The 14,619-nt window shown below is 33.9% G+C and overlaps 1 protein-coding gene and 1 long non-coding RNA gene across 2 annotated transcripts; both read right to left on the minus strand.

Annotated features, from left to right (window-relative positions):
• Positions 1-659: 659 nt before the first annotated feature.
• Positions 660-2,455, minus strand: LOC109003544. Its single transcript, XR_001998154.2, has 3 exons — positions 2,389-2,455; positions 2,238-2,305; positions 660-775 (listed from the first exon to the last, which is right to left on the minus strand). It is a non-coding gene; the product is annotated as an uncharacterized LOC109003544 (long non-coding RNA).
• An 8,531-nt stretch (positions 2,456-10,986) lies between these two features.
• On the minus strand, positions 10,987-14,402 carry LOC109003550 (prostamide/prostaglandin F synthase). The gene is made up of 7 exons (XM_018981723.2): positions 14,033-14,402; positions 13,907-13,953; positions 13,667-13,781; positions 11,768-11,812; positions 11,616-11,675; positions 11,418-11,513; positions 10,987-11,286 (listed from the first exon to the last, which is right to left on the minus strand). Exons 1-7 carry the CDS (start codon positions 14,324-14,326, stop codon positions 11,167-11,169), a joined length of 777 nt encoding a protein of 258 aa, XP_018837268.1. The 5' UTR covers positions 14,327-14,402; the 3' UTR covers positions 10,987-11,166.
• Between the last annotated feature and the right edge of the window lie 217 nt (positions 14,403-14,619).

Raw genomic sequence — 14,619 nt, forward strand, 5'->3', positions numbered from 1 at the left:
CAATTCATGGTTGTTGGTGGGGTTGCTTAACAGCCTCCACCAATATGCCTTGGTTTAGACTCCCTTCAAGTAAAAGTTGAGATTTAAGCTTTTTTTAAGTATTTGCATGCATATTAAAACCTTTATTTAGTACCCCTATCCCCCTCTTCCTACTTTGAGTAGCCAAAGCCATAATTGTAGGATTAGAATATTCCTTAATTGAACTGTTTATATTGCTTTTAACTCTTCTTTTCCAAATAGCAAATTCTTTTCCAACAATATAATCATTATTAAAATTAGAGTAATTATGTTTTAAACAACTTACAAAATTGTCAAGCTACAAATTTGAATATTGATTAGGATATGAACTCTCTTAGAGAATCAAGCGTCCTGATTGTAACGCCTTGATCCTGGAGGTCCAAGGAGTTAACTACTGTTACCTGATAATCAACTTCAATAATGCTAATATATACTCCATATCCACATATATATTTTCAAGGACTCCAAATCAAACATAAATTCCTCCAATTTGATTAACTACACATACTCATCTATCAAATCTTCAATACAATAAACTAAATAAAATAGGTCAATTGCTCTACATATCTCAAGTAACATAGTAAAAAGAGCCAGAGTTTACATAAGTCTCCATAAATCATCTAAACATATTGAAATATGTCTATTGAATAAAATAAATCCCCCAACAGCAATAGTACCATGAGGTACCAACTACTATCCTTAGGTAATCTTGCCCACGCACTCTATCAATGTTCCTCAGCTAAATCATCAAAGTCATCTGAAATATTGTGAAAATGAAGGGGTAATTTATCAACAACTTAGTAAGCAGAGAACATATACTAGCATGTAAACATGAGCATTTACAGAATTCAGAATGCGGAACAAAACATTTACTTTCAAAATGTAGAATTAAAACATGTTATCAAAATATCAGAGTGAAACTTTCAAAAATCCTTTGGCATATCATAATCTGAGACATCATCTTCATATCATATCATCAGGACAGAGACCATGTTTAACATTCGTGGTAAGGTTATAAACCACCATTATATCTGTGGCGGGGCCGCATACCACAGTTATACCTGTAAATGGGTTGTATACTACTATTATACTGGTGGTAAGACCATATACCACTATTATACCTGTGGTAGGACCTTATACCATTACTATACTTGTGGCAGGGCCGTATACCATTATTATACTTGTGGCAGGGCCTTAACAAAATAGATCATAAACAAAACAGAATCAGACACAGGTGCAGAACCAGAAAGTCATGTCAAAGGTTTTCAGATGTCACATCTTATCAAAATAGAGTATTGAATAGATTCAAATCATTTCACATATTAAAAAAACAGATATAAAACATCTTCACTTAATTAACACAAAACTTTTCAGATCATATTCGCTTTTTTTCACAATTCAAAAAATAAAATGCTAAAATAAACTCATATCTACACCAGTCATGACAGAAAATACTTCATTCTTATACAAAGTTTCTTGAGTAATCCAGAATACATGACTGAGGTTGTTTTCATATTTCTTTTCAAAACATATCATGCATGTTTTCATAAAATCAATCTCAATCATTTCGTTCATGCAAAGTCTAGTATAGAAATTCCGCTTAACTAACTCGTGTCGTGTATAAGTTACAACTTGGATCTGACCTCTAATAGTATCGCAATCTAATCAATAAACATTTACCAATCAATTAATAACCCAAACAAGTATGTCACTAGCTTATTTAATAAAACTCCAAACCAGCAACTACTTCAGTCCCGAGCATCCACACAACTCGCAATAGGTCAAATACAACCAACTCAACATGATCAACCATATAACAGTCGTAGAATAAACCTAGCCAGACACATATCTCAACCCCCAAACAACCATGCTCATCAACTCAACAACCCCTTTTTAACCCAACAAATCACATATCAACTCAAACAATCCACCACTCAACTTCAATCGTATCTTATAGACTCACAATAGTCAACGTCAACTCAACAATTAATACTCAAATCCAGAACAACCAACAAAATAAATAAGTATCCTAGACAACCACATAACTTCACCCACACAGTCACATCAAACCCAATAATTCACATATAACCCCAATACAGTCGACATAAAATTCTTAATAGCCATATAACCATCATTCATTAAAATTCCAGCAACCATAATTTACTTATATTGCACCCGTAACAATGCCGGCAAAGAGTCCAAAATTCTGAATATCTTACCTAAGCTCGTGTGTGTGGCTCGTGGAAATAAAAAGCGGAACAACATTGTCTAGGGCATTAGCAATATCCTGTGATATAAAGTAGTGACGTTAAATTGAATTACAAAACTGATTAACATATGATAGAGACCAATTTTTGGGCAAGGCAATACCTTGCAACGCTTTGAGTCGAGTTATACAATAACCCCTTCCACTGGACACGATGGCAATACTAACTGAATGATGAATCTAAAATTTTTGAAGCAAGTGGAAGAGAATGAGATGCAAAATTTGATTGAGTGTCAAAGAACTCGAGACAAGAAAATTAAAAAAAAAAAAACAAATGAGACGCCCACCGTCGTTGAACCAGAAGTCCAGTGATAGGTTTGACAGCAATTGACAACACTCGAACAAAGAGGTGTTGCACGGCTATTCTATCGAAAAGAATAAAAGTGAAATAAAATAAAAAATAAAAAATTCAAAGAAATAAATTTGAAATAAACCTATTGCTATCGAAAACAAAATGATGAACAAACACACACACACACACACACACACACAGAGTCGAACCTTAGAGAGAGAGAAAAGTGGCGTACCGGTGTAAGGAGATTCAATATGTGACAATGCGACCCGTTGCAATGGCACGACACAAAAGGGAGGAGCAATCTGTGAAGGAAACTTGTGAGTTTCTTGAGTCTGTGTGTGTGAGTGACAATTAGCGAAAAAGTGAACATCGAGAGAGAGAGAGAGAGAGAGAGAGAGAGAGAGAGAGAGAGAGAGAGAGAGAGAGTGGGCTTACCAGCGTTCAATAGGGACTCTGGCAAAAAGCTTGACTACGGCTCAAATTCAGAAAAGTATCCAAAAATCGCAGAACCAAATCACCAAAATTTTTGTAGGAGAGGGAGAGAGAAAATGGTCTGCACTTAGAGAGAAACTTTTTGATGTGAGGAAGGAAAATTAATTGCAAAGACGTGGGAAAATGGAAATGATGTGGAGGAGTTATTGGGTTGAAAAACTAAAAGGGAGAGAAGAAGTCAGGATGGAGGGATAACGGGGAGAGAAGAATCTGGGTGGGGAGGGGGGGGGGGGGAGGTATCAACAAGAAGAAAACTGAAAAGGGAGAGGCGACTTACCTAATCGATGACGTTTGGGATCTCCATGGTTAGGGTCTTCATGGGCTTGGGCCTGTGTGCTGGCTTGGGCATTGGGCCCAGGTATTACACTTATTGCATGCATCCTCCTAAAGAATTGATAAGTCTCATCCATCGAATTCTTGTATACAAATTAGGAATTTATCAAAGGTCCAAGGTCTTCCCACTTTTACCCTATCATTATCCCTTTCAAACTAAAATTCAATAAGAAAAAGATTGGCACCTACTTCTTTGAATTTGATCTAGCCATCAGGTTTCCACACTTTTGACATTATATTTCAAAAAGCTTCCCAATTGACAATTTTTTCATAGCATCAAAATTCATCAAACAAGGTCTCCCTCGAGATTGAGCCTCAGCCAAGGCTTCCAATGGTAGAAGCCTTGGAATTAGCTGTTACCATGGCATGATTGGTTCTAGCATCAGTTGTTACCTAAACGTATTTCAATATGTTTGTGAAAAATTTGGTTTGACTATTTGCTAGTGGATGCTCGGGTTCAAAGCAAAGCTGTGTCTCTTGCCTCTGCGTGTGATTGTTGTGATCAGAGATGCATAGAAAACAATGACCATATTTTTTCTATGGGGGTCATGGCTCTAGACGTCTAGTCTTATGCTAGTATTGCTCTGGGTATTCCGTGTAGGGGCAGTTTACCATGAAAGAATAGAGTAGCTACCTGGTTTAATTATGCTAAAAAATCTTCTTTCAAAGGTACTCTAGTTGGCTTAATTCCTTGTCTAATGTGCCTATGGAAGAGAAGATGCAAGGCTAGAATGGATGGAAAGTATGCACGACTGTGACTGTTTGGAAAAGTGTTCGGGTTTGGATTAAGTTACTGGCTAATAACATTAACTCGTTCAGTAACTTATCCATGCATGATGTGAAGATCTTGGAAGAATTTAATTTGGAGAGTCCAAGAACTTCTATGAGACCTAAAAAAATTGTTTAATGGTCTAGACCTCCTACAAGTTGGGTGAAGCTTAATTGCGATAGGAGTTGTCGAGGTAATTTTGGAAATTTGGGAGGGGGTTATATTATTAGAGATTGGAATGGTATGGTGAAATGGGCCTTTTCAGCCTCTTATGGTGTAGGTACAAATAATGCCTCGGAAGTAAAAACAATTTTGGATGATATTAGATTCGGCTCCATATGGTCAATATGATTATCAAAAGTGATTCTCAAATTGTTGTTAGATTTGGGACGGGGCCACTAGACATGTGGCTGCCGGCTCTTCGATTAAAAAAAAAAAAAATCCTTCCATAGCCTATTAGTCATCCTCCATCTCCCATCTTCAGGCTTAAACAATCTAAGAGACCAACCCTCTGCAAAATGCAAAGAAAGCCTTCACCCTTCTAAGGAAAGAGAGGACCCAACCGAAATTTTTTTATAAACCATTAAATTTTCAATTATAATATATATTTTTAATTTTAAAATATAAGTCTTGACATGAATTTCTTATATTAAAAAACATATAAAATATAGAAGATTTTTACAATAAAAAGTCATGTTATATCATGCACTCTTAATTTGATATTATCTATCAATTTTTGAATTTATTATTTTAAAATAAAGAGTTTATCTAATAATTGATGCGCAACATGATGATGTAGCATAATGTAATGGAAGTATGATAAAAAAAAAATGTAAAGTATAACATAATTAATCTAGATAATGATCTATGCTCAGCATATTTTAGAAACAAATTATTAATTGCGACATTTTAGTAATGAAATTAATTATTTCACTTTATAAAATAAATACATTAACGAAGCAGTTCAACAAAAGAAAGAAAAATAAATAAACCAATTATAAACATAAAATATATATATTTATATACTTCCTGAACCATATAATCATTCATCATGACCCACTGATGAACCTGGCCAGCTAATTAATTATATCCATTCAACATGATCTTAAAGTACCCTTCGCCGACAAAAACTATTTAATGGGGGGAGCAACTGAAACATCAAACAAGAAAGCAATTCCCCGACCCTTCTGCATGCTCAACATACATTCAAAGTATTAGGAAAAGCATTTTCGGACCCAGCTTCCCTTCCCTAATCATTCCTGGAATATTTATTAGCTTTGAGAAATAGGCTGTGATCTTCATGCCAACCTCTCCCTTACAGCGGCCAGGTTGGAAGAACTTCTTTTATTTATTTTTTTAAATAATAACTTCAAACTCATCAAGACCCCCAATCTCAACTTTGTATTCTCTCGAGAGTATACTAAAAAAACATGCAATGCAATGGACTTGTTCAATACAAACAAGTCTATCCGATATTACCACCCACATCATGATGAGGAAATTAATTAATACTCGAATGCTAATCTAAAAAAGTAAAATTAAATTGTTAGGCTGATGAACGAAACAACCCCTTAAACTATTGGGTGTTTTTGCCCATGCATACGTACGAACTTTTGATGATTTTACACCTAGTTGGTGATCTCCCAATATTAAAGAATTCAGGGTAACGCTGCCTCATGCATTTTGTCCACAATTTTCTCGATACTCGATACTACTTTTTAATCATCATCAACTTTGCTATGATAGCTATATACTTTTCTTGTTTGCATATATATTCTGTTTTATATCAAACAAACTAAAATTTAATATTTTAGGTATACTATTTTCCATTTGATTTTATTTCATATAATATTTTGATCGAGAAAGTTTCAATTCATAGGAAGATTTAATAGAAAAATAATATTTACTTTTAAACACATTTAGAACATACGAGAAGATAAATAAAGAATTTTATTTGTAATCATCATTAATATGTACACTTTAATATGTACACTTTAATTTTAATTTTTATATTTGAGTAAACTTTATGTGTACACTTTAATATGTACACTTTAATTAATAAATTATATAAACCTTTTTGTTGTTATGATATTTGTGAAATGCCTTTTTTTTTAGGTTTTGAAATTATTTTTTATTTCTTAGAACTCTTTAATCATTTATTATCATTTTGTTAATGGTGTTCCTAAAAAAGATTCAATTGAAGTATTTATTCCAACCTAAAATACTTGGCCTCTCCAATGTCTACTATATATATATATAAAGCTTTAATCCAAAATCGCCTTGGTATCATTAATCGTTTTGCATGCAAGATTGCATGACCCAAGTTCATGGAGACAGATTGTCTAGAGCATAATGATTTGCTTTGAAAAGAGAGTCGGGGAGTGAAAGGTCCTGCATGCATGTACCTAACCCAAGGACGGGGGAGAATATCTGCAGAGGGACTCCTTTTTATTGCAGCAATGATGAGTAAATCCACTACCATATACAGCATTTCCTTGTAAATGCACACACAAATTCAGGGACATTTAAAAGGGCGCCTTGACATTTTAGATGAGATTTCACCTCTTACAATTCTATCGCATTCATCTATTAATTTTTGAAATTCTTAAATTCATAAATATATCTTATTAATTCATGAATCACTCTTTTATGTTTTTTATCCTCCTATGCCTAAAAAAGGATATAGTAAGTATCGTTTGTACAACATAAGAAAATCAAAGTGGATAATATTAAGCTCGTGAAGATTTAGTCTTACATTGCAATTTTTCAATTCTCTTCCTTATTCTTTTTAATTTTACAATACATTATCAGTATGAGACTCTAGCCAACTATTATGTTATTTTGATATTTGGCAAGATACTTGCGTAACATTTCTTGACCACTATAAGTTTATCTTCTATAAATATTGATATGTGCTCATTACGATGTAAATTATTTTATAAAATCTTGACATGATCTATGTGACATTATATAGAGTATAATGTCATCATATCGATGAGATAAATATTCTTATCCTCTATATGTCAATTTGATTTTAAATACTTTTTTCTTATTTAATATTTAATATATTTGTTATAGATTATGTCAGATCTTACAAAACTCGAATTTGTTGCCCTCAATATTTTTGGTAGCAATTATTTATCATGGATCTTTAATGCTAAGATTCATCTTGGAAATACTATTAAGGTAGAAAATGAAGCATCCCTTCAAAATTGCACTAAAAGCAATGATTTTCCTTCACTACCATTTGAATGAAATACATAAAACTAAATACCTCATAATAAAAGATCTATTAATTCTATAAGATAGTTTAAAACAGAGACACGAGTACCAAACGACCGTGATTCTCTCTAAAGCTCATTATGATTAGATGCACCTGACATTGCAAGATTATAAGTGAATACAAGCCTACACTTTAAGAAAACAATAAGTTCACAATTGAAATTGTGTAGAAAAAAGGTCACTAACTAGGATATATTTGAAATGACACATATAACGAATTCATGCCTTGAATGTGCTCCCTGCAACAACAATATTGAGTGCAAAAGTTTACTAAATATTATAAACTAATATATTGTTTATTACTGGCCGAACAAAACAACCAGTTTTTTTTTATGAAAACTCACAATTCTGGTCTCATCATAATAAAGGAGACCATGGTAGAAGTGATAGACAACAAAATTACCGAAATTCACCATTCTAGTTTGGATAGGACATGCCTCTGTTTTCTGATCTCTGCATTGTCTTCTTTTGATAGGGCCTGTCTCATGTTTGTCTCTCAGAATAAAAATTTTGTTAGGAATCAAGTATGGTTTGCCCTTTCATCTTCATTCCACGTGAACCCGTTATGCGGCTTACCCCCTTTGGATTGCATGCGTGCGTGTGTGTATATATATACACTAGGAGTGGCCAAACGTGCAAAGCACGTTTGCCACATCTGCCTAATTGAAGGAAAAAATAAATTGTGACTTCAAACATTGAAAATAGTCTAATGTATAAGAGCAAAATTACTATTCATTCATGTTCATCATTTATTATAGGATTTAAATTATGTTAAAAATTTAAATTAATTAGATAGTTTTATTCTCTTAAAAATATTTAGCAAAACTTCAACATTTATTTAATGATGAAAGATTAATATTTTATAAATTAAAGTTGATTTTAAATATATGATATAATATTTATATTTTAAGTATGGTTTGCCCTTTCGGCTTCATTCCACGTGAACCCGTTACGCGGCTTACACCCTTTGGATTGCGAGTGTGCGTGTGTGTATATATATACTCTAGCAGTGGCTAAACGTGCCACATCTGTCTAATTGAAGGAAAAAATAAATTGTGACTTTAATAGTCTAATGTATAAGAGCAAAATTACTGTTCATTCATGTTTATCATTTATTATAGGGTTTAAATTATGTTGAAAATTCAAATTAATTAGATAGTTTTATTCTCTTAAAAATGTTTAGCAACACTTTATCATTTATTTAATGATGAAATATTAATATTTTATAAATTAAAGTTGATTTTAAGGGTATGATATACTATTTATATTTTAATTATCTATTTTATGTTAGTTTAAATCAATATTTAAATTTCTACCGTTAGATTAAATCTAGGGATTCAAGATGAAGGGTTGAGATTTAAAATCTTAAACCTAGCATTTTCCCCTCACTTTCATGGAACCCACCACCTGTAGTTCCTCCCTAGCCCCATGCACGCTGCCCCTCTACATGCACGTGTTTTTCCCCTTAGCGCAGCTGTTAGCCACCCCTACGTCACCGCACTACCACCACCAGCCTCGTCCTTTGCCGACGACCCCTCCACTTCCTCATTTCCTCCAGCTGAAGCCCCAACTCCTCTCATGCTCTATCTCTTCACGGGATCTGTTGATTTGTGATTTGTGTGGTGATTTTGTGATTTGTGTGAAAATTTGTTTGGTATTTTGTGATTTTTGTGATGATTTTGTGGTGATTTTACTGTGAGGATGTAAAGAGGGACGTAAGAGGAAGAAGAAAAGCATAAAACGAGTTTATTGTTCATTGGACGATAGACACTTTTAAGTATAGGAGATATATATATATATATATATATATAGAGAGAGAGAGAGAGAGAGAGAGAGAGAGAGAGAGAGAGAGAGAGAGAGAGAGGAACATTTAGAGTGGATTAGAATTCTATTGATTTTATCTAGGTATGAGTCAAATTTGATATGCCTCAATTTGGTTCATTTAATTTTCATACGATATCAAGGTTATTGGACATGTTTGTTGATTAGCATAACTTTCAACAGTTATGCAGCTTATAAGTTGCCAATACTTACTGTGAAATGCAAAATAATTATAAAAAAAAAAAAAAAATCAAAATAAAATATTTTTTTTATGTCCGGTAAATTTTCACATCAACTATCCGTGAAACGCCAGACTTGTACATATATTTTTTTTCCTTTAAAATGGCAGGTGTTTAGACAACGTTTGGTTACTCAATTCATCTCAATTTATTATTATAATTTTTTTAAATTTTAACACAAAATATAATAAATAATTCAACTTTTCTAAATTTTAAAATAATAATAATATTAAAAAATAATATTTTATCTTCTCAACTCACTTTAACATCTAAATACAGCCTAAAAATGTGTAAACAGTGAGACTTTCGAATAAGAACCCAAACCTCTGACCCCTTGGGTCTCAAATCACAAAGAGGTGCCTAAAAGGGCCTTGAAATACGATTTAGTTTAATTTCCAGTCGTTCCCTGCCTTCACGGCATAACAATTTAGATATGGGCAAGTGAGTTGTCGCCGCTCATGGTACCTGGTCCTTCCTTTTAGAGGATGTAAGACATGCATATTTAGGATTGTAAATAGTCTGTTCGATAGTTCACTCGGTTAAATTTGAATCAAATTCGACTCGTAAAAAAAAAAACTTGTTCGTGAAAGTAGATACCCGCTCGATTTGTAAATGACACATATCCAACAAAACTCGACTCGACTCGGCTAAGGCACATTAAGGCCCACTCGTTTATGCTCGACTCGACTCGATTAAAACTCATACATATATATATATATATGTATTAGCTAATAATATAAGCATACCACTTTTATAATTAAATATATAATATGTAATCTAATTACTTATCTCTATATAGTTAATATATTTCATAAGTATATTTTATAATTTGTATAATAATTAGTCGATAAAATTTAATAATTTCATACACTAGTATGTAGAAATCATATATGAAATAGATATATATTATCATATTAAATGTATATATTAATAATATATACACGCATATAATATATTGTTATTTTAGATAAATATCAACTAGTTAGATATTAATTATTTATAATTTTTTAAAAATTTTATAATTCAATGAAGGTTCTACTTGTTAGTTGTATAAATTTACTATTAAATTTTTTATTTTTTATTTATTTAATTTATTAATTATTAAATCTTTTTTAAAAAATAAAAAAATAAACAATTCGATCTCGAACTCGGCTCGACTTGAACTCGTTTGTGAGATGAGCTCGAGTTGAGAGTTAAGAATATCGAGTCAAGCTCGAACACAGAATAAAAAAAAATCTCAAACTCGGGCTCGAGCTCGAGTATTTTGAGTCGAGCCAAGCTCAGCAAGCCAAAGCTCGGCTCGATTACAGCCCTATGCATATTGAAAATGACACCCAACTGGTTTAACTGGGTGATGCATAATACGGTAGCTTGCCTAACATTTCGCACGGCAATAGGAGGTCCAATATGCAACCTGGGGCACGCTCATATGAAGAGAAGTCGGGCTCCATTTAAAGGAGGTGCACCACAATGGAAACATAGTAATTAGTAATCAATATGATCAAATCATCATCGGACATTCAGTTCATTTTACTCATATTTGAGAAGGGCCGGGCATTGCTACATCAGTACGTCCATTATCTATACATGCAATTTATATACATGAAGCAAAAATCTAAACACCATCTGAAACAGTGATCGTAATAAAGCTTCATGCAACTGGAACTTTGCAACAGACACCCAAAATATCATCCAAAGAGGCATGATCCCCTGTCCCTTCATCTTTCCACGCATGCAGCAATTGCTTCCCTTTAAACACAAACATCCCTCCCTAATAAAAACAACACAAAAAGATTAATCCATGCCCCATGGAGGTGCCTAGAGTAAACAAATTTAAGGACAGTATCGCAGAGAGTTAGTCCATCCTTGATTATTGGAAATATTTGGACATAACAACCGAACCTGTTGCAGCACACTACTTCTATCATCCGGGGTGGCTTCAATGGTATAGTTCTTTACAGCCTTCTGCAGAGACTCAAATCTTGAAAACACCTTTGCCTGCCACGTCAGAGTATAGGCAGAAACCATCAATGTATACACCATGCATATAATCCTCTCTCACGAAGCAATAAGTTACAGATAGCAAGATCGAATGTTTACACTAGCTGGATTGAAAAATGTCCGGCCAAGACCATAGTATAAGCCAAGAACGTCATATGCCTGAAATCAATTAAGTTGCAGTCAGGCTTTACAGTCACTAAATGAGGAAACAGCACCTACAGGAAACATTTATGTACTACAGAACACATTACCTTTCGGTCAGGATCAGCATAAAGGCAATCCACTGGAAATGGTAACTGAACATCAGGTAGAATAATCAGCTCCAATGATCAAGTACAAGCTAGTTGTAAAAGCATACAAAAGATTATACAATATGCAATGATGGCTTCAAATCCTCAGGGAATTGGTTGTAGATCCTCCAGGAAGTCAGCAGGCATATCTCAATTCCATTGTATTGAAATAAAATTTAATGGAAGTTATACATCCAGTCTGAAACATCCTACCAGAATCTAGAGCCTAGTTTGTAGCTAAGCTGCTGTTAAGGACACTTCAATATATCTAACACTGACCAAAAATCGGTTTTAGCGGACAAACTCATTTTCTTCAGAAAGTGAGCAATCTATTGTTGGATGGATGCAGGCATATGACCACGTGGTAAATGAAACACGAACAGTTAACATAAATTCTTAATTCAAGTGTCCAAATGTCTCCATAAACGTTGGTGGATAGTAATAAGATAACATTTTTGGTACTTCTAGGAAATTTTTCTAGTGTTTGTAAGTTATTAATATTTTTACAGGAGCCAGTTTTCAGGACTTTTCTGTAACCTCCTTGTTCCTCTTCGTATAAAGTATTCCTCTGCCACAAGAGGGGGTTTATCAATAATATTGGGGTACCGTTCTCTTCTTCAGGGAAAAAAAAAAAAAAAAGATCTGTCCTTTCCAATGAACTAGCTCAGGCAAACTAAATATTGGGTTTGTTGGCAATCATAGCTCGAAATGACCTCCTTTTGATTGGAAAACAAGGAGGGCACCACATGACGGGCATCCTTGAGACTAAGCAATATAATCTGTCCCAAAGCGTCCAAAGGTCTAACTTCTAAAATTTTTAAACCTTTCAAACACATGAACAAACTCAAATGGATATAGCATTCAGCAATTGGTTTTTATTAAATAAAGCACATGACATGATAGTCTAATAGTTTTTTTTTTTTTGGTCAGTATGGCATGATAGTCAAATAGTTACTGTCTCTACATGTCATTGCATGCTTTTCAATTGCAATAAATTCAAACATATTGGAAAAGGGAGAATGAGTGTTAATAATATAATACAAATAATAAAATCTACATCTTCCCATCAGCTTAAGCTTTTGAGACAACTGGTGATTTCACATAGTACCAGAGCAAAGGTCTTGAGTTCGAACCCTGACTTTACACTCTATCCCATTTAATTAAATATTCCACGTGTTGGGCCACCCATTTAGGGGGAGTCTGGCCCACACGTGGGGGAAGTGTTAAGATATAAAAATAAATAATAAAATCTACCTCTTTCCATTAGCTCAAGTTTTTGGGACAATTAGTGTTTTCACATGCGTACTCCAGAAATTATATCATCCATCCAAAGTGTATCCATGTCTGAAATTCATTAAAGAGCTAAGACCAAACTTAACCATGGAACCAGATGAGTGATAGCACCGTGCTCTTGAGCACCTGCACTGTACCAGTGATCAAAATACTGCATACATTTAAAAGTATAAACCCATGCTAAACATGGAATTAAAATCTTTCTCCCTTAATCGAAATTAAATAATAGCAAAATATCTTATGAAAAAAGATGCATACAAAATCTATATAAAAATGAGGACAGAAATCTTGATATAACACTTAAAGAGTATAAATTAATATAAAGTAGCCCCAGTCAGTTCAATTTCCATATTTGTTAAAGTAGAAAATGGTGAATCATGATCTGGGATTGCTCCTATTCGTCAAAGCACGCAACTTATCGGACACAAGAACATCATACCTTGTCAAAGCTTCCAATTTTGCTAATAGAAACAGGAGAATGTAAAATAGTGGGAAATTTCGATTCATAAACAACTGGTGCTGAAAACACACTCAACTTTACAAGTGAAAGGAAATAAGCAGACCAACCCGATCGGCAAGAATCCGAGCTTTGTTAGGAGTGCCAACACCAATTGCAACCAACTTTACACCAGCGGTGTCAAATTTCGGTTTCGCTTCTTTCAAAGCAGAAGCAAGTTCCCAACTTTGAAACAAGAACAAGCAAAACAGTCGACAAGTCAGAACAAAAGTCCTTTTCTTTTCCTTTTAATATAAAAAGAATAATATTGTGAATACCCCAACGATGAAAGAGTATAATTGTTGATTTACCAGCAAGGGCATCCGAAGTGCCTTAAAAGCGCAACAACAGCTACACCCTGGGAGGAAAGGAAATAATTAAGGGTAAAAGTAAAAGGAAGAAATTCAAGGGATTGAAGAAGATAGATGTGTGTGTACCTGGTTCTGATCCCAGAGGTGCTTGAAGAAGACGGGGTCACCGGAAGCTTTGAAAATGCTAATATCACCGAGGATGTCACCGATATTAGGGACAAATTCCGAAGTGGAGGAGGCCCTCGCAAGGAGACGACGCGGTGTTCTAGTATTAGTACGAATAGTAAGGCCAAATTTGGGGTTAGTTGAATTTGGAGGAGGAGCTGGAGCATGAGAGTTATTGACGAGGAGGAGAGAGGGTGGTCGCAGGGCTGTGGTTTGTAGAGTTTGAGGAGGAGCTGGAGTTATTCTCAAGGCCATGGCTTCCCTTCGCGATTTACCAAAGACGGAGCGAAAGACTACAATACCAAGAACTTACGAATGGTTCTCTTTTTCTTTTTCTTTTTTTTTTTTTTTTAATCAGTGGTTGCGCACTTTGGAGTTTGGACTGTGTTTTCTTCTCATTTTCCGGCAATGCAATTATAAAACACCTGCATTATACAATATTTTACTTACAACAGTTGTATTATCATTTCTTGTTAATTCTACTTTTAAAGTTTAAATTTTAAATTTTAAATTTTAAATTAAAATTTAAAATTTAAATTTGATAATTT

Source organism: Juglans regia, chromosome 7 (assembly GCF_001411555.2).
Source record: "Juglans regia cultivar Chandler chromosome 7, Walnut 2.0, whole genome shotgun sequence".
Taxonomy (NCBI): domain Eukaryota; kingdom Viridiplantae; phylum Streptophyta; class Magnoliopsida; order Fagales; family Juglandaceae; genus Juglans; species Juglans regia.

Coding starts and splice junctions, on each gene's coding strand:
- LOC109003550 (XM_018981723.2), bottom strand. CDS start 14,326: ATGGCCTTGAGAATAACTCCAGCTCCTCCTCAAACTCTACAAACCACA. Junction 11,813..13,666: donor CTCGGATTCTTGCCGATCGG/GTTGGTCTGCTT, acceptor CCTGATGTTCAG/TTACCATTTCCAGTGGATTG. Junction 11,514..11,615: donor CATTTTTCAATCCAGCTAGT/GTAAACATTCGA, acceptor CTGACGTGGCAG/GCAAAGGTGTTTTCAAGATT.